Raw genomic sequence first — 20,904 nt, forward strand, 5'->3', positions numbered from 1 at the left:
ATGAATCTCTCCAACATTCATCCAGTCCCTAAATTCCTACACCCTTTCCCCCAAATTTACCAGCATTATCCTGACTTCACTTTATTTTCTAGCAAAGCTGAGTTGAATGGTTGAACACTTCAGCTTCTCTCCCTCATCTAACAAATTCAATTTGTGTCCTTTCGCTACACCAGCCTCAGATGATATTTATCTCTCTTTCCAAGTCTACACTTGCACCAGTAGACATCTTTGAAGAAAAATACACAATTTTTTAATTTGTAATCTCACTAATTACTTGGCTTAAAAATAAGCTGATAGATAGAATGGATGGATGGATGGATGGATGGATGGATGGATAGATACATACATACATACATACATACATACATACATACATAATTTGAGATAAGTTTCTTGAGAGTTATCTTCACTCAGGCTCTCTACCTCCTCACCTCCCATTCATGCCTCAATCCACCCCAGACCATCCTTCCCAATCTCCTACTCCATTGAAACAGCTCTCATTCCAGTCACCAAAACCCATCAAGGCCAATGCATATGTTTCAGTCCTTATCTTACTTGCTTTCTCTGTTGTATTTATAGGTAAAATTCAGCATACAATTCTTAAATACTTTTACATGTTATCTTGTTTTTACAACATAACTTGTAAAGCAAGATTGTGATTCTGTAATTGCACAGCTTATAAATGACAAAGAAGGGGTTTGACTCCAGTCAATCTGACTCCAGGCTCTGGACTTGTTTTTAATTTTCAAACTTTGTTGAATTATACCTGACAAAAAGAATGCATACATGAATATATAGCTCAGTGACCTCACGAACTGGAAACAGTACCCAGAGCAATGAACAAACATTATCAGCCCTGGAAGCCCCTCCTGTTTCTTCCCAGTTACTATTAGTCATGGACGTTAACGATCCAGAGCCTGCACTCAAAACTTCTCTATACCTCTCTTCATATTATGAACACTGCCGCTCCCACTCAGCCTGGACAAGAGACCAAAGCACTGGCTGGAAGCCCAAGCCGCCACTTCATCTTCCATTCTGACACAGTCTTATGCTCCTAAACTGCCTGTTTCCCTATCCTTAGGTCTCCCTGTTGGCTTTGAGGCTGGGGCATTCCTCTCCGTTCAGCCTTGGCTGGACTGATGCTCAGCCTTTGGGCCCACCTGGCTTTGGCTATGGGCTGCTTCCTTGTGATGTTGTTCTTCAGGCTTCTCCATAGACTGAAACATTGCAGGACAGCATGCTGAACCTGACCTTGGAGACTGGGCTCCCATACCCCAGCCTGGACTTCAGGACCCCAGCCCCTACTGGTCTGGGATAAAAATAGTACAATTTTATTTCGAAAAATCTGTCTTGGCTTATGAGACACTACTTTCCCTGGCCTTCTTCCTCTCTAGCTGCTGCTTCTAAACACTTCTTCCTTTGCTCTTCCCAGAAAACTCTGATGTTTTCTGGGGGTCATCATGGATCTCTCTTTAAAGTACATTTTTACTCCTAGGTGATACCTTGCACCTTCAAATCCTTAACTTTAGCGCATGCTTCCTTCCTGACATCTAGCCCCATTTGGAGAACTGTTCTATGAACATCTTAGCTGAAAAGTCCCAAACGCACTTCAAACTCAACGTTTCCCTAAAGAATCTCTATGTATTTCTTTTCATATTCTCTAAGTAAATGGTATCATCAATCAAAACTGTGTGGGTCAGAAACTTGTGGTCATCCTGTTCTCCCTGTGGCATGTCTCCTGTCCTCACTGATCACTGAATTCTGTAGTTGGCCTCCTAAATACCACTTGAAGGTGACCATTCCCATCTTGCCCCTCCCAGCTGTTGTAATGCCTCTGCTGTTTTTCAGAGGATAAGAGTTTTCTCATTTGCTTTTTGTTTCCAATCTTACTCCCTTCCAATGCATACTCCACCCTGAGCCAGAATGGACATTATAAAAAGCATATCTGATTGCATAAATCTCAGCTTCAATATCATTCAGTGACTTGACATGGCTTCAGGAAAATGTTCAAACACCTTAACTTGGGGCAAAAGTTTTGGCTGGCCCATGCCTACTCTGCAGGCCCATTTCTGCCCCTCTTCCATACCTTGCTGCCTCTCAGCCCTACTGAGGTACTTGCTGTTGTCTAGATGGACCACACTCACTTGCCAAGATTTGTGATGTGTTTCTCTGTACCTCTCTCCCTTTCTTGGACTGGTCAACCTCTTCTCATGCTGGGCACACCTATTATAACACACAACTAACTATATTATATAATCAGCTTACTTTTGCTTCTTCTTACACTATATTGTCAACTACTTGAGGATAGGGACTTGCCTTTCATTTGTTTATTATCAGTTCCTGGCAAATTATAAATCTTAGATAAATGTTTATTAGTGGTGCCATTTTAGCTCCCTTCACTCTAGACCAGTGCTATCCAACAGAACTTTCTAAGATGATGGAAACATTCTACACCACTGCTGTATGATATGGCAGCCACTAGCCATATGTGTACATAAAACGTAGCCAGTGTGACTGAAGAACTGAATTTTTAATTTGTTAATTTTAATTAGTTTAAATGGCATGTGTGGCTAGTGGCTGCCATGTTAGACACACAACTCTAGACTGCAATCCCTTGGTTCCTTAGCTACAATGTCCACTAAATTCCTTGAAGGTAGGATCCATTTCTTCTTTATTACTCTACATCCAGTGCCTAGCACAATGTCTGGCATCATGCTATAAATAAAAAATGAATATGTGAATGAACAAAATATTGTAGAAGGTTAGAATTTTATCTGAAAAAGTAACTGTCTAAAAAAAACTGTCTAAACAGTTTAAGTGGGGTTTTGACTAACACGAGGAAATTTCAAAGACCATTCGAACCTTATATTTTAAGAAAGAAAAATATTTTTTTTTAGAAAAATCTTAAGATATGAAAGAATAACATTTTTTATCAACTGAAATACTTTAAAATATGAAAGCTGCAGATTGATTTTCAAAGTTGTGGACATATTTAGCATACTCAATTCTGACCAAAATAAGTAAGAATTATAAAGTTAATGATTTCATACTAGTTTTAACGGTTTAGTTGGCCTAAACCCAACAATGGGCTCAGTTAACTTCAGACCAAGAAATACGCAATGTTAGAAATGTATGGTAAAAAGAAAAATCACACTGTGCTTTAATACTAATTTCTGAGGGTATATAAATATGATTATTTATGTGTATATGTGCATAAAATTTGATAAAGGAGAAGTACTCCCTGTGGTAGGGGAGAAAGGGCATTTTAAAGCCTAATTATAAGTCAAGGGTCAAGAATAAAGAAATTAAACAATTTATTTTATTTTTTAAGTTTATTTATTTGTTTTGAGAGCACCCAGGGGAAGGAGAGTAGGGGAGGGGCAGAGATATCGGGAGAGAGAGAATCCCAAGTGTGGAGCCTGACTCGGGGCTTGATCCTATGAACTATAAGATCATGACCTGAGCGAAGATCAAGAATCGGATGCTCAACTGAGCCACCCAAGGACTTAAACAAGTTAGATGATAACATCAGCTTTGACAAATTTGCCAGAATCACTCATCATATAATTTTGATATAACTCATATAACTCAACTGGATTGAGTTGGACTTCTTGAAAAATTGTTGCCAGTTGATTTCCTTCTGTTTCTGAAACATACCACAATATGCTTCCTTTGGAGCCCCCAGAGGGCAGGCAAACCTTCTGTGGCTCTCGTAGAGTTATATTCAGCTTTCAGGGACCTTCTCCCCGACAGGTCTGTGTGTGTACTTTATAACAACTTGACATACCCACTTTCAAGTCAGACTGATCTTGAGTTCAGGGTCCTGTTCTGCCACCAGTGGGCCATGGATTGGCAGTGCTGGCAGCCAATCTCAGCTATGTCCTGAACAGGAGGGGGAGTTAGCTGGACAAGCAGAGTCATTACTACAGTCAGCATTGCTCCTACTCCCTTTCATGGATAGAAGTAAGTTCTCTCTTTTAAGATTTGCTAGACAGGATCCAGTTTAAACTACTGTGCTCAAAAGCTAAAGTAGTATCTAGTGGTTTTGTCATTTTATTTAGGTAAATGATAAAAGAAGACCTCAAAATTACACTAACTCAAAATAAGGATGAATGTGACCTTGGACAAGTCAAGTGCTCATGCTTTAAATTCCCATCTATAAATGAAAGCATGGAAAGAGATGATCCCTTAGGTCTCTCCCACCTCTGAATGTCATTGTATTAGTAATAAAGCAGTAATAAAAGAAAGATAAATATTATCATTTGTTAAAGGATTTTTTTTATAAAGGTAAAATCAAGACTCTCAAACAAAGGTAAAATGTCATTATTTAACTCTTCAATTAATGAGAGAACCAGTAGGATGTTACATCAGTTCAAATAAGAATTGGATAATAGACTATCTACAATCAGGAATGCTAAAATACATGTTAATAGATGAAAAACTAATAGATGAAACTAATAGATGAAAACTAATTAGAAAACTAATAGATGAAAATCTAATACTTGTAATCTCTTCAAAAGTTTAGAAATTAATTATATATTGATTAAAATTCATTTGCATGCCTATGGACAAGAATCGTTTGAATTGCTCTCAGTTTCCTATAATTTACAGAGTCATAGAAGATCTGAATCAAAGCCAATGAAAGGCACAGACTCCCATAGATGCAGATAGTCCAAAGGGGTTCAAAAGACTATACTTAGCTTTCTACTGAAAGGATACCCAATAATCTCTTGTCCATTTCAAAGTCTTTCATAATTCTTACTGATGTATTTTTTACATGTTTATTAACATGTGCCAGATACTATCCTAAGTGTTTTACATGTATCTTATTTAATGTCTGTGATATTGTGATATAATAAGAGAAACATGTTTAGTCTTTTTCTCTGGCTCTTGACAAAGAGCTTGGAAAACGCTTGTAATTTCCCGAGAGATAGGTATAAGCATTTTTTCTTATTCATAATAAGCCCCTTGCAACATTACCTGAGTTAATGTTAACGAGATGACTCTTAGAAGACGGGGCCTGGTTGCCAGAGGAACAAACCATGTGATTAGAAGGCTGGAACTTTCAGCCTTGACCCCAGACTTCTAGGAAGGGGAGTGGGGTTGAGAGATGAATCAATCACCAATGGCCAATGATTTAATCCATCATGTTTATTAGAACTGCCATAAAAACTCTAAACTAAGGGGTTCAGAGAGCTTCTGGAATGATGAACACATCCACATGCCAGGAGGGTAGTGTAACCCAAACACCATGGAGACCAAAGCTTCTGAGCCTGAGACTCTTCCAGACCTAGCACTATATTCCTCTTCATCTGGCTGTTCATTTGTATCCTTTATGATGTCGTTTATAATAAACCAGTAATAGTAAGTGTTCTGTGAGTTTTATGGGTCATTATAGCAAATTCAAACCTGAGGAAGGGTTATGGAAACTCCTGACTTGTAGCCACATCATACAGAAGTGTGGGTAACCAGGGGATCTACTACTTAAAATTGGAATCTGAAGTTGGGGGCAGTCTTATGGGGCCGAGCCCTTAACCTGTGGAGTCTTCCCTAATTTACCAGTAGTTAGTGCCAGAACTGAATTAAACTGTAGAACAATTTGGTGTCTCCCAAGAACTGGAGAATGGGGTAGTGTAGGAATTCCACAATTTGGTGTCAGTAGTGTCAGTTTTCCTTTCACATCTGTAAAACTACAATGAAGCATTTTATTATGTAGACTGTGAAACTCAGGTTTAGAATAATGAAGTAACTTTCCCTTGGTCAAATAAATACCTCATGAGTTCACAAGAGAAGGTTCAAGAAGATGTGTTTTCCCTGTAAGTATTTCATTTGTGGAATAAAGTAACATTTTCATTCCAATGACAAAAAGTACTTAAACAAACCATGACTACTGGAAAGACTATTCAACCCCCCCATGTGAGGACTTCAGCCAACTGATACTGCTTTTCTGACTTCACACACAATCTTGGGGAAGGAAGTTATCAGATCCTTGCTTTGCAGAACAGATGTGATTTATGACCTTCATTAGATGTGACCCACCAAGATGTACTAAACAGCCACAAGAAGCTTCTCCATGCATGCAAGTCTCAAAAAGGGCACCTCTGTGCTAGGGAAGCTGCCAAATTGAGGGAAGTGTTCAGTGAGATGCTTGCAGTTGGCATAGAATTCTCTGCTAGTTCTCTACAGTGCTGAACAGCAACAGTTAAAGCAGGAGGCAAACGTGCTCTGCTAGATAATTCTTTGGAAAATCTGAAATGGATTTCTTATTACCACTCCTAATTGTAAATGGGAATACTCACCGATTCAGTCAAAGAAGAAATGAATAAAGAGCTTTGATTTACAAAAAAGAATATCAAAACAAAGGGGAAAAGTATCCAGCTTACCCATCGTGTCATTCATGCGATCCAGTGAAGAATTATCTGAAATATCTAATAACATGACAAAATCAAATGCAGAAGGAGGAAGAGGAACTTCTTTGGAGGCTTTAGTATCAACAGCCAATGTGGATATTTGTGCTTTCTTTTCCTCCATTTCTAGGACCTCTCTGTTGCAGCCCGTGAGAGCTTCCTCCAGAAGCTTTGCTTGGTTTAATGTCATTGGAAAACCATCCAAGACCCATCCTTGATCCACAGGTATCTTACTAAATTGAAAATGGACAAACCATTAACACTTTGATAGATACAAGTACTCTGGAAGTAGCAATACAATGAGGCTTGTCTTTACCTTTCAACTCCACAGTAACCTCCTTTGGCACAAATTTTATTACTTTACAGCTAAGATGAGGCTTATTAATGCACCACAATCACTCCTTTGCTTAAAATCTTTCTGTAGGTCCCTACTGCCCTCCAAAGATACTTCAGAGGCCGTAACGTGGTATTTAAAACTAACTGGCCACAATTGCCTCCCTATAACTCTTTGTCTCTCGCAGTCTTGAATCATTTACTTCAAACGAACTGATCTCCTCACTTAGGTAAATAAGCATTGCATTTTCTAGCTTGTGGTCATAGGTTTGAACCTGTTTCTCTTCTACACATAGTGGAATAACACACTTTACAGGGCATTATGAGGATAAACTGAAATGATCCATTTTAAGAACCCAGCATCGAGCTTACCACACTGTGGATACTCACAATGTCAACCTGGAGAGTTCTTCCTACTCTGCCCGACCCAGCACGGAGCTGTAACTGCCTAACCTGAACTCCTCTGCTCTCATTCACTTCGCTATACAATGAATAATTATTGTATTTCATAACTGAGAAAAATTCAAGTGAGGCTTCTTTATCTCAATTAGATTATAAGTTGTTGTAGTGTAAGGAGCATTTCTTGGGTTTTTGCTTTCAGTGCCACATCCTCCATAGAGAATCGAGCTCCAAGAATTATTATTTTGGATCTTTATATTGAAAAACCATATGAAAGGGGAACAAACTTAAACTCTGTTCTTCTAAACCCCTAATTATGTAAAACTGATATTTTGGTTTTTGGATTAAAATTTATGATTTAATTTCTTTCTCTGTTAGAACTCCTTTCTTGTCTGTGCAACCTCCTTTTCTCATTGCCTTCCCATCCAGCACTGATGAGCCTTTGGGTCCCTGGGTCCACTTCCTTCTCCTGAAACATAAAACAAGGAAGGGCACTGACTTGTGACCACACAATCAGGATCTCTCCCCTCTATAATCTGTCCCTTGGCTTTTCCAAGTATCTAATGACTCCTTGAATTCCTGAGGGAATAGAACCTGACCTTCACCTGGGTGAGTGAAGACTGGTAAAGTGGGAGAAGTGAAATATAAGCATGTAAATCATAAAACATGTCTTTATCTTGCTGTATGTTTTCTCATGTAGATGGGTAGTATTGATTAGATATTAAAAATAAAAAATACTGCTATATTATTCTTTATATACTTCTACCTGATAAAGAATATATTAGTAGATTAAAAAAATACGTACTTAATAGCATTTACCATGATGCTAACTAGCAACATGTCAGAAATGCTCTTTCCTTTCTTCAGCAACTTTTCTGATTTTGCACCAAGCTGAGCACGCACAGTGAGCTGTGAAAATAAACAATGAGTGGTAGAGTACAACTAATTTAAAAGTCAGAATCCAAATGTCTGGGGGAAAAATTAAATGGTCATGCTCTCTGGTGAAGACACTGATCATCTGGCGCAATTCTGGAGTCAGCCAAGCACCCAGGGGAAGTGTGTATGGATATTGAGGCTCCTCTGTGTGGGTCCCTCCTTGCCAAGATCTTCCTCTGAATTCTCAGCGGCTCTGGCATTGCCAACCTTCGTTTTCTAATACCTTAAACTGAAACTATTAAAGATTTCTGCTTGAGTTCTAGCCACTCTCGTGCTACACAGACATGGTGTGCCTCTGGGATAACCTGTAGAAGTATGGCTCTTGACCAGGGAAGTTCCCTTGATTCAGTGGTCCAATGCCACACAGTTCATGCCTGTTTTAGGCTGCCTGCCTGTCTTCCACTTTGACTTTTTCCTGTTGGCTTTGGCCATCAAATAATTAGCTTTTCTATTTTGTCCTGCATTGGTAACATTATCTGTAGAAGGGCTAGTCCAATAAAGCTGCTTTACGAACAGGAAAATTCCCTAGTACTGATTCTTAACTCAACCACCAGGAAGTATTTTACAAGTCAAATGATATTAGATGTCTATGCAAAACCCTGTAAAGTTTCCTTGTTTACTTCAAATGTCCTCATTGTGCCTGTAAGGCTGACCTGACTTTTCTCCCTTCCAGCTCATCTCTCTAACCCCACTTTGCTGGCCAGGCACCTTCCTGCCTCATGGCTGCCATCCAGCTACTCTTACTGCCTGAAATGCTTCCCCAGACGCACTTGGAATTTTCTCTCAATCTTCTTTCAATCTGGTTAGATCTCACTTTCTCAAAGAAGGCTTATCCCATTTAATACAGCAACCTTCCCTCTTTCCCCACCTCCATGGCCTTGACCCCTTTGCTTCTGACCCGTTACTCCACTCTACATTTTCTTCCCTTCTGACTCATTACCATCTAATGGGTCATATAATTCATTTACTCGGTGTTTATGGTTTGTTATCTGTCTGCATTAGAATGTAAACTCTTTAAGGTCCAAGAACCTTGCCTTTTCTGTTCACTGACATATTCCAAATAATTACAACAACGAACACACACACACAAAACGTATGTCCTTTGCGTTGAATTGAATATGGAATTTGGAGGATTTGTAACTCAATAAAAGTAAATATAAAAAATACACTTAGCCTTTCTGTTAATTTATATTGCAAATACACAGAGTAAAAATGATACATTCCCCTTCATCACTTTCTCTAAGCCCATTTCCCTCTTCACTGGCTGCCATACTTACAGATTGGTGTATATCCTTCCAAAACTTTTTCTATCTTTAAGGAATTTTCAAATTAAAATATTTGAAAACTAAAATTGTTTCCCAGGTGAATCACATAATAAAAGTAACTAAATATAATAAAAATAAAGCAAATAAAATTTCTTGATTAATCAGGACATTGCATTTGATGACAAAAAGATATCTCCACATACAGAAAAGCAATACTATACAAGAAAATGCTAGTTTCCATTGGAAGTCACAGTGAGTGAATTGTTGTGAGTGTTTCAGGGATTAATAAAACATTCTGAAGAGTCACCAATACGTCTAAGGAGAAATTCTGGGGAAAAAAAGTATTTAAAGATAAAGAGAGTAGGAAAGGAAAGAGAAGTAATAAATTCAGTGGTAAAGAAAAACACATAAGTTTGACATATGATTAAAATTTAAAAAAATCACATACTTATTTTCTTACCTGGCAAAACTGAATAGCAATTTCCACTGCTTTAGGGATAAGGAATATTAAGAATATAAAGAATATTAAGTAACTCAGATTTAGTTACTATTTTACCATAATACTTACTTTAAACCAAAAAAGGAGTACATTGCTATTTCATTCCATTTGAAGACATACCAAGAAACTATGAATCATGACATACTTCAATCTACTAGTAGCCAAAATTAGATTACAATACTTACTTCAGAGAAACTATCACTTGATTTGACTTCTTCAGCTTTTGGAGTTTTATTTGTTTCAGTACCTAGCAATAGGAAAAGTGTTAAGAATAAAGTCCAGTATTTACCACTAAGAACCATGTTAGTATGTGATCATCCATGGTTTTGGACAGATGGGTTATTGGATCCAGCCATGCCTGAGATGCTCGGAGGAAAGAAGTAATAGAATCACCACAGAATGGCTTCATCTTTGTTCCACAACATTAAAATCCTGGCCGTTGTGTGGCTTGGTGTTTTCCACTTCCTTCCTTCCCTTATGGCTCACTTATAATAATATCATTAGGAATACTTTAATACAGTTTGCGTTTTCTTTTCAGAAAAATAGACAAGTTTCTGAAGAAAATTTGTTAAAATGATAATTCATTAATTTTCATTTTCCTGAATTATCAAGTTATAGGTAATAAATATGTCTCAAAGTAGAAAAGTCTGGAAGTCAGACTTTGGAGTTTTTTACTTGAATTCTATGGGAAAAAAACAAGTTTTCACAGTCTGTTTATAATTAACTGGACTTTTGTAATAAAATATGTCATACAATACTTAGATTAAAAATCAACCAAAATTATCTTGTAAGAAACACATAACTGAAATAAGGGACAGATTACACCCTTTGAAAGGATGGAAAATACAACTGCTCTTGGAGAGCTTCATGCTCACCACATGGTCCAGTGGTGACGGCAATAATGACGTGCGCACAGGATGATCTGAACTGTGTGCTAGAACATGAGGAAACTATTAAATATGGCAAGTCTTCACTAGCACAGCTAGAAAAGATATTTAAGACTTAAAATTGTTTTCTTTCAATGTTTTTAAAAAGCATCTGAAAGACTACAACCCAGATCCCAAGTGAGGTAACTTTTCATTAGGTTTGGAAGCCAGGTTCTATTTATTTGCCTTGCCCAAGGCTGGAAATCAACTTAACTTGAGGTAGGGAACCACTCTTCAGCAGGGATGCAAGAGACCAGACCCTGTAGCCTCCCTCAACCAGTAAAGAACACAGCAGTGTGCAGGGAGCCCCAACCCTACCACTCACCCAGATCTGCTTGGGCGAAAAGAAACAATAAAATACTGTCTCCCTGCAAAGCCAGGGAGAGGGAGGATTTATCCTGGATGTTATCACAAGCACAACAAAACTGAGCAACTATCTGAAGGAGCAAAAAAAGATTCCTTTGTAATACTTATCTCTTATCCCTATTTATAGGCAAGGGTTGGGGACTTCTGTGTTTACCTTGCTGTCTCTGTTAAATGACCAGGTAGACAACTATGCAAAACTCTCCTTGACTCCCTTTTCTTTCCCTGAAAGCAAGTTTGTGCTCACATACATGTGCACTTACTATTTATCTGTCTGTCTTTCTAATGTAAAAAATGGATGATTTGTTTGGATATCTCACTTACTAAGTACAGTTTTATCTTCTGTTTCTGGCAATGCTTCATTTGAAGCTGGATAAGCTGAAGATACATCCTGTAGATCCTTTGGGGAGAAAACATACATACACACACAGAAATCTTAACATTATCATATTTTAATAACATTTAAAATTTTATTTCTATAAGTAAGGTTCACACTATTTTATCTATGACCGTAATGATATTAAGAATAACTGAATGATTTCTAAAAACACGTAAAATTGATGATTATTCTTATAGAAACACACAGTAGCCTGTGGTGTACTCTGTCTTTCCAATGATCTTCAATTACTATGTAAAATACAGCAACTGCTATTTTGAAAATACAGTGAGGGGTGCCTGGGTGGCTCAGTCGGTTAAGCATCTGACAACGGCTCAGGTCGTGATCTCACAGTTCATGAGTTTGAGCCCTGCGTCAGGCTCTGTGCTAACAGCTCGGAGCCTGAAGCCTGCTTCAGATTCTGTCTCCCTCTCTCTCTGCCCCTCTCCTGCTCACTCTCTGTCTCTAACTCTCTTAAATATAAACAAACATTAAAAATTAAAAAAAAAATACAGTGAAACCTGAGAAAGAGGTAGAGTTTATGAAACACTATTTTAGAAAGAACAATCCTAGAGGTGTCAGTCATAGCCATAAGGGAATAAAGAAAAAACATGTACATTATCTATCATCAGAATGAGAGGCAGCCCACACTTCTCCCAGTTATTTTCATAACTTCTGGTTAAATGGTATTTATTTTGCAACTGATGCAAATGATCTGGGTTAGATTCTTTGCAAGTTTATTCAATTGCAGAGACAACATAAGGTAGGGGAAAGAGTACTGGATTTAGAATCTTGGTTTCCACTCAAAGCCTAGCCATCAATAAGCCTTCTGACCCCGAGCAAGCCAATTTATCCTTGGGACCTCTATTGTCTCTCCTTTAAAATGAGGGTGCTGGACCACATTGATTCTCAAGGTGGGGCCACATTCTCCTGTTTCCTGCCTTAGAATCTTCATGCAATAATGTAGCAAGATGCAATATTTATGGGAATGTGATGCAGGTAAATCACAAGAAGACCTGCCCCTCCTTCACTAACCCCTCTGGTTGAGATCTACTCACAGACCAAATTCAGCTGGCCAACTGTTTTGTATATAGTCCCTGGGCATCCCTCTGTGGAACAGCATTGTGAGCCAGGGGACCAAGTCTGGTATCCCCCTCCACCCCTTCTCTGCTATTGCCCCCCCCCCCCCAACCACCAGCCTTGGCCGTGACCCAAAGCTGACATGGGTCTTTATGCGATGGAGTCTTCACCATTGGCCACTGTCAGGGTCTCAGTGGTGGAATATGACTCTGAGAGCTGGTAACTTGGTGAATTCTGCCCACAACACTCATACCCCACCCACTTCCAACCTCTTGCAAGTCAGCCCCTTTGCCCCCTTACCAGTCTTACCAACCTGTGGCTCTTTCTCAGAAGACTGTCTCCTGCTGATGGTAACTGGGTGCAAAGTGGACTAACCACCCTGCAGGACCCATCCAGGCAACCGGAGTATGTTGGGGGAGTGAGAGGGAGGAATCTTCTCTTTTGCTATATAAACACCCACACAATAATGTTGATTTTGCCTCTTGGCCCACAAAACCTAAAATATTTTCTCTCTGGACCTTTATAGAAAACATTGCTAACCTCTGGTCTAGAAGATCTCTTAGATTCCATTAGAATATGAGGAGCAGAAAAGAAAACTAAAATCACACTTGCCTGGCTTTCTTTACTCGTCTCTTGCTGAACTGGTAGAGCCTTTTCTTCATCTTTTTTCTCAATTGGTAGGGCCTCACTGACTTGTTCGTTGTCATGAAATGCTTTGATGGCTTCTTGGACAAGAGTGTCAATAGAAAGTACCTGAATAGGAAAGTCTAAAGTACAGCAGACAATTTTATTAATTACTTCATTTAGGAAATTGACATAATTATCCTTCCGTGCTGGCTTCACCCCATAATACTGTCTTTTGGGCTCCCTAGAATTGTCTTTTGGATCAAGCTGCTTATTTTTTTATTGTGGTAAAATTCACCTAACATAAATTTAACCATTTTAACTATGGTAGAAGATACACCTCAGAAGTGTTTAGGCCATTTACATGTCTAACAATCACCACTATCTCATTCCAAAAAATTTTCATCACCCAAAGAGGAAACCTGGTACCCACTAAGCAGTCAGTCACTCTGTATCTCTCTTATTCCTGGGCCCACAACCAGTAAATTGCCTTCTGTCTTTATGGGTTTGCTATTCTGGATATTTCATATCAATGGATCATACAGTATGTGGCCTTTTGTGTCTCATTTCTTTCATTCAGCATCATGTTTTCAAGGTTCATTCATGTTGTAGCATGTATTAATAGTACTCACTCTTTTTTTATGGCTGAGAAATAATATTTCATTGTGTAGATATACTACTTTTGTTATCTATTCATCAGGTGACATTTGGATTTTTTTCGCACCTTTTGACTATTTTTAATAGTACTGCTATGAATATTCCTGCATAAGATTTATTTTGAGCACCTGTTTTCGATCCTTTGGGGTATACATTCCATAGTGGAATTGTTGGGATCATATGGTAATTCTTTGTTAAATTTATTGAGGAACCACCAAACTGCTTTCCATAGTGGCTACACCATTTTATATTCCCACCAGCAACGTATGAGGGTTCCAAGCAACACTTCCTCACTAACACTTGTCATTTTCCTTTTTTTTTATTGTACCCATCTTAGTGGTGTGAAGTAATATCTCATTGTGCTTTTGTCAAGCTTCTTTTTAAGGAGGTACTTTTAACATTTCAATAATGATCTACCTTACCTTTCTCTGCATTAGAATAGTTTAACATGGACTAGTCTGTAAATTTTGAGTTTTGTAGTAAAAACAGCAAAAAATTAGTGTAATTGAATAAAAGTGAACTAAACCAATGGAAACCTATGCTTTTAGCTGAACGGACTTCAACAGAAAAAGCCCAAGCCTCATTAAAAAGACAGAACTCAACAGATGTGAAGAATTAAAACATTTATAATTTTAAGCAGATTTCTTTTGTATTTGTGACAAATTATTAATTTCCTCCTTCATTGGTGGGTAAATAAAATCTATGAGGAAAAGTTTACAATTGGTATTTCGCTAGACTATGTACTATCAGTATATAACATATCCATATATCCAGGTTTGCTTGGGACAGTCCCAATTTATGACTCTAAAATCTTAAAAGTGTCTGCCTTGGACAATTAATTCTATTATCAGTCTATTATAAAATTTTTGATGATGACAGAGTTTCTCACTATATCAGCAGATTCTTATGTATGTTGTCTACAGACATAGTCATTTGAAGCTACAGTCAATGTAGACAGAATCCAATAAGCAGGGGGAAAAAAAGAAAAAGGAAATTCTACCTTTTTGTAGAGCCTTCAGAGCAGTAGTTTTTCCACTAAATGTTTTCCCCAATAAGCACCCTTTAATAGCAAATGAAGGTAATTCTGATATTATTGCTTTGACTTGAGGAGGATGAGATTTTTCAATTAATCTGTGAATCACATGACCCAATATGTTGTTGTTGGAGGGTGGTAAATTCTCAACCATTTCTTCTGGCAAGGCCCACTCCCCAACCATGTTCTACAAAATAACAATGAAACGAACAAAAAAGATATTATTAAAAGTGGAATTTAGCCACACAAAAAAGTTGTATCAAAAATAAGCCCAAATTATAGCAAACAAAAGTATGTAATACTTTAAATAATTATTTTACATAAATGAGTAATAACATAATACATTCATATAGGAGAGCAGAAAAGAACTTCCTACATTAAAGTAAAAAAGAAAAAACTCAAACATCCTTAACAGTTTATGAAAGTAGGCATATTGGGTTAATTGAGACAAACTGCAACCCAGGTTGAGCATAAAATACGCTTAAATCGATGCTGCCATCAGTAAACAAAAAAGAATAATAGTTTATCTGCTATCTTATGCAAATACTAAGCCTACTTTAAAATATTTTAAAAAAAGATAAAAGAGAACATTCATGCCCAGTATGAATCTACTATGTTTGACTCCTGGTTTCTTCAGGTTTCCTGCTGAAATGAAAACAAACTACGGACCACATTATCTACCTCTATGTGATAAAACTAGAAATCAGTTTTTGGAAGATATGAGAAATAGAAGGACTTAAAAATTAAAAGCATTCTTTTAAAATAATTCTTGGGGGGGCGCCTGGGTGGCTCAGTCGGTTAAGCGTCCGACTTCGGCTCAAGTCATGATCTCACGGTCTGTGAGTTCGAGCCCCGCATCAGGTTCTGTGCTGACAGCTCAGAGCCTGGAGCCTCTTTCAGATTCTGTATCTCCCTCTCTGTCTGCCCCTCCCCTATTCACGCTCTGTCTCTCTCTGTCTCCAAAATAAACGTTAAAAAAAATAAAAATAAAAAAATAAAGTAATTCTTGGCTTAAAGGGGAAATTAAAAGGGTAGATGCCAAAAAGAACATTAAAACAATAGATTTATTAAAAATATGTGATGGGATCAAATTGTACTCAGAGGAAAATTCGGTCCCATAAAACGCCTGATCTAAAATAAAAAAGAAGGGAAACAAACTAAGCACTAAAATAGGAAAAAGTAATTTCATAAAAAAATGAGGAGGGAACTCATAAAAATGGAAATGGATACAGAGTAAAACCATCAAGATATTTTTATTAATATTTCCAGGACTTGTCCAGACTAATGGTGATAAAGAAATTGCTTCTAGTTCTGAACAAAGATGTAGAAGAGCAAGTATCAGTTTTGTGACATAATAGGAAAGAAACAAGAGATTTTAAACCCATTACTGTATTACATTCATAGGTTAAATTTTTTTTTTAAAAGCATATGATCATTTAAGCAAGAAACATCTGATAAAATTCATGTCTGATGAGGGAAAAAAACACAAAATTAAAAGGAAATAGAACAAATCTTTTAACGTGTTATGAACTGAAGATGACGTCTCTAACACTCTCAGGGACTGATACATAACAGTGAACCAAAATGAGTGACACATTTTTCCAGTAAAGGCAGGAGTAAGAAAAAGATACTCATCATTAATAGTCACATGATTCTGGAAGTTCTAGCCAGTGCAACTAAGATGAAGAAAGAGGTGGAAGTGCCTCTAGAAGTAAAGGAGGCTGCTGTAGACTTGAATTCCTAGTGCAGAGGTGATAGCTGTGACCTGAACTACGAGTCCCCATGATGGTGGCAGTGGTGACAGTTTTCTCAACAGATCTTGCTTTGGTGGGTCTGATAATTTTCTTTGGAAGATTACCCTTGAACCTGGTTCTCGAGCCCACCTGCTGATTAACTGAACTACCTAACATATTTGGAATAACTGTTTTCCTGCTTCCTCAGCAAGAGTCAACTTTTTTCTTTTCTGCTTACAATTAAAAATTTTCACAAAATCATTGGAATGAACAAAGAAATAGGGAGCCTATATATAGGAAGCCTCAAACTTCACTGAGGGGTATAAGGAAAAATAATTTCATTAAAGGGTAAGTTTAAAAGGTTAAATCTATAGGGGCGCTTGGGTGGCTTAGTTGGTTAAGTGTCTGGCTTCTGCTCAGGTCATGATCTCGCAGTTCATGTGTTCGAGCCCCACATCAGGCTGACAGTGCAGAGCCTGGGGCCTGCTTCAGATTCTGTGTCTCCCTCTCTCTCTCTCTCTGCCCCTCCCTTGCTTGTGCTCTGTCTCTCTCTCTCTCTCAAAAATAAATAAAACATTTAAAAAAAGCTTCATGGGGTGCCTGGGTGGCTCAGTCAGTTGAGCATCCAACTTCAGCTCAGGTCATGATCTCGCGGTCTGTAAGTTCGAGCCCCATGTGGGGCTCTGTGCTGGCACCTCAGAGCCTGGAGTCTGCTTCAGATTCTATGTCTCCCTCTCTCTCTGCACCTCCCCCATTCATGCTCTGTCTCTCTGTCAAAAAAACAATAAAAAAATTTTTTTTAAGTTTCAAATCTATAAACTATTTAATTCTTACCGATTAATCTGATTGAATATAATAACAACAAAAGTGCTAGTGTCATATGACCAATGAGTCTAAAACTAAGGCAAAAGAAGAAATACAATGGATAAAAATATTTATTTAAAAAACTAAAGAAAGTAAAAGGGGGTGTACCTTCCCATATATTAAGTACTTATTAATAATACAGTAATGAGGGCCCCTGGATGTCTCAGTCAGCTGAGCATCTGACTCTTGATTTCAGTGTAGGTCATGATCTCACAGTTTGTGAGATTGAGCCCCAGATTAGGCTCTGCACTGACAGCGTGGAGCCTGCTTGGGCTTCTCTGTCTCCCTCTCTCTGCCCCTCCCCACTCATGTTTGCTCTCTCTCTCGCAAAATAAATAAACATTAAAAAAGAATACACTAATTAAAAAAATGAGTTTCAGAAAGAAATGGGTTTTTTCAGTGCACAAAAATATAAATTCTATAAATAGATCTAAGTATATGCAGGAATTCAGTACTTAATAAGATTTATATTTCATAGTAGCAGAGACGTACATTATTTCATAACAGGTACTGAAATAACTGGCCACATATTTGAAAATAATAAAGTTGGAGAGCCTTATATTTTTTCATGAAAATAGATTCTGAAACCAAGAAATCATGAAGGCACCAAAATCTGCATGAACATTTACATGTTCCATGATGGTCTTTCTAAGCATGAAAGCCAGAAAAGAAAAGGCTGATAAATTTGGTTATATAAAAATAAAATATTCTACACATCTGCACTCCATAAACATACTTACACAAAATTAAAAAAAAATTTTTTTAATTTTTTTTAATGTTTTGTTTATTTTTGAGAGAGGGGGAGACTGAGCACGAACAGGGGAGGGTCAGAGAGAGGGAGACACAGAATCTGAAACAGGCTCCAGGCTCTGAGCTGTCAGCACAGAGCCCGACGTGGGGCTGGAACTCACGGACCGCGAGATCATGACCTGAGCCGAAGTCGGCCGCTTAACCGACTGAGCCACACAGGCACCCCTAAAAAATTTTTAATGCTTATTTATTTTTAAGAGAGAGACAGAGTGTGAGTGGTGGGTGGGCAGAGAGAGAGAGAGAGAGAGAGAGAGAGAGAGAGAGAGAGACAGAATCCAAAGCTGGCTCCAGGCTCCTAGCTATCAGCACAGAGCCCAAGGAGGGGCTTGAACCCACGAACCATGAGCTCATGACCTGAGCCCAAGTTGGACACTTACCCAACCGAGTCACCCAGGCGCCCCTATTTACACACAATTGAAAAGCAAAAAACAAAAGGAAAGTGAGATATATATATATTTCACAAAGGCTTAAGAGTCTAGTTTATAAAAAGCTGTATGTAAGAAGATAAAAAATATCCCAACAGAAAAAAAAAGGCACAAAGAATATGAATAGTCAATACTCAAAATAGAATAAAATGGCCGATGAGTTTTTGAAGAAATGTTCAAATTCAAAAAATAAAGATATCTAAAATAAAACAATGATCGTATTTTGCCTAACATAAAAAGATTAGTCATACTTTTCATTCAGTGCTGGTGGGAGAGTAAATTAGTGCATTGTTTTATTGTATTTTCTAAAGCTGTACAAAGTCGCTTTACTATCACCACAATAATAAAAATTATTAAGACATAAAAACAGATAAGAATTAGGATTTAGTTTAAATACGAATCACTGAAAAATTAGGTAAGATAGTATTTTTCTGAAGTCACTTGAAGATCTTAAAAAGATCTGTAGTGCATATAAACAAATTTAGGAACATAAGTAGTTAACAATTTCATTATATAAATATTCCATCCACAATCTACCAGAAACAAAGAGTAGAAATATAAGACATAGAAATACATGATATATTTTATTATTTGGAATTAGTACATATAACCTATTTAACTATTCAAACTTCAAAACACTCTGATGTACTGTTTCAGTGGTGCAGAACATTACGAATTCAAGATGTATCAGCTTATCAGACTTTTTTTAAAAAATGATGCAAGTTTTCTCCAAATCTTATTAAAGATGATCAGTTTTATTAGCACTTTTTAAAATATACCACTTGCAGGGACACCTGGGTGATTCAGTTGTTTAAGGGTCCAACTCTTGATTTCTGCTCAGGTCATGATCTCACTGTTGTGGGATTAAGCCCCTCATCGGGCTCTGTGCTGAGTGTGAAACCTGCTTAGGATTCTCATTCTTTCTTCCCCTCTCCCTCTACCCTTCTCCCTCGCTCTCACACTCACTCTCTCTCTAAAATCAATCAATTAATCACTTGCCCTCAATCAACTTGCCCCAATTAATCTTAACTTTGTCTTCTTAGTCCAAATAATTGGGCTAGAAAAAATGAGCAAAATTCACTGGGGGGGAAATGAGCTCCTTCAACAGCATATGCTCTCATAAAAACCAGAGAGAGAAGAAAAACAAAAGACACTGGGGCTCCTGGGTGACTCGGTTGGTTAATCATCCAACTCTTCATTTCCGCTCAGGTCATGGTTGCACAGTTCATGGAATCGAGCTCCATGTCGGGCTCTGCACTGACTGCAAAGCCTGCTTAGGATCCTATCTCTCTCTCTCTCTCTTTGCCTCTCTGTCTCTCTCTTTCTCAAAATAAATAAATACACTTAAAAAAATGAAACAGATTTTCATTAAAAAAAAGAAAAAAGAGTTCAATGTGTTTTTTCACAAAACAGAGCCAATTTTTCAACTTCGGCTAATCTGAATTTTCTTTCTTCTTTCTTTCTTTTTTTTTTTTTTGAGGAGGAAGGTATATGTGTTTCCTCTGACTACACGTCAGGATATTTATCTTTATATTTGTATACTTACACTAATATATATTTTGTATGACATGGCATAAATATTTATATATGCTAGGTCATATACAAATTTAAACATGCTTTTATATATGCTATCTCATATATTATTAAACACATGCCTTTGTTGTTGCATTTTTTTTTAAATTTTTTTTCAACGTTTTTATTTATTTTTGGGACAGAGAGAGACAGAGAATGAACGGGCGAGGGGCAGAGAGAGAGGGAGACACAGAATCGGAAACAGGCTCTAGGCTCTGAGCCGTCAGCCCAGAGCCCGACGCGGGGCTCGAACTCACAGACGGCGAGATCCTGACCTGGCTGAAGTCGGACGCTCAACCGACTGCGCCACCCAGGCGCCCCGTTGTTGCATTTTTTAATCAGTATTCTTTTCATATCTATCCAATATCTGACAAAAAATGCTTGCTCAGAATATAAGCTGACAGATTTCATAAATGCTATACATGGCTTGCTTGGTTTGGGGATAGAATTTCTGTTATGACAACATTCTGAGATAAGGAAATGCTTTTTGAAACAAATAAACAAAAATCCCCCACAGTATTCACAATAGGTTTTCCTTTAAAAATGGTGGAATTTAGGGGCGCCTGGGTGGCGCAGTCGGTTAAGCGTCCGACTTCAGCCAG

General features: G+C 37.8%; 1 protein-coding gene across 1 annotated transcript in view; it reads right to left on the bottom strand.

Moving 5' to 3' along the window:
* Positions 1-20,904, bottom strand: part of LOC122494681 (sperm flagellar protein 2-like) — a 189,668-nt gene that overhangs the window by 102,343 nt on the left and 66,421 nt on the right. Inside the window, exons 11-16 of the mRNA XM_043600038.1 lie at positions 14,866-15,085; positions 13,197-13,351; positions 11,453-11,528; positions 10,025-10,086; positions 7,945-8,048; positions 6,384-6,640 (exon numbers count right to left, since the gene is read on the bottom strand). Coding sequence (XP_043455973.1) covers positions 6,384-6,640; positions 7,945-8,048; positions 10,025-10,086; positions 11,453-11,528; positions 13,197-13,351; positions 14,866-15,085 — 874 coding nt within the window. The remainder of the gene's footprint in view (positions 1-6,383; positions 6,641-7,944; positions 8,049-10,024; positions 10,087-11,452; positions 11,529-13,196; positions 13,352-14,865; positions 15,086-20,904) is intronic.

The sequence above is a fragment of the Prionailurus bengalensis genome, chromosome A1 (genome assembly GCF_016509475.1).
Source record: "Prionailurus bengalensis isolate Pbe53 chromosome A1, Fcat_Pben_1.1_paternal_pri, whole genome shotgun sequence".
In the NCBI taxonomy this organism is placed as follows: Eukaryota; Metazoa; Chordata; class Mammalia; order Carnivora; family Felidae; genus Prionailurus; species Prionailurus bengalensis.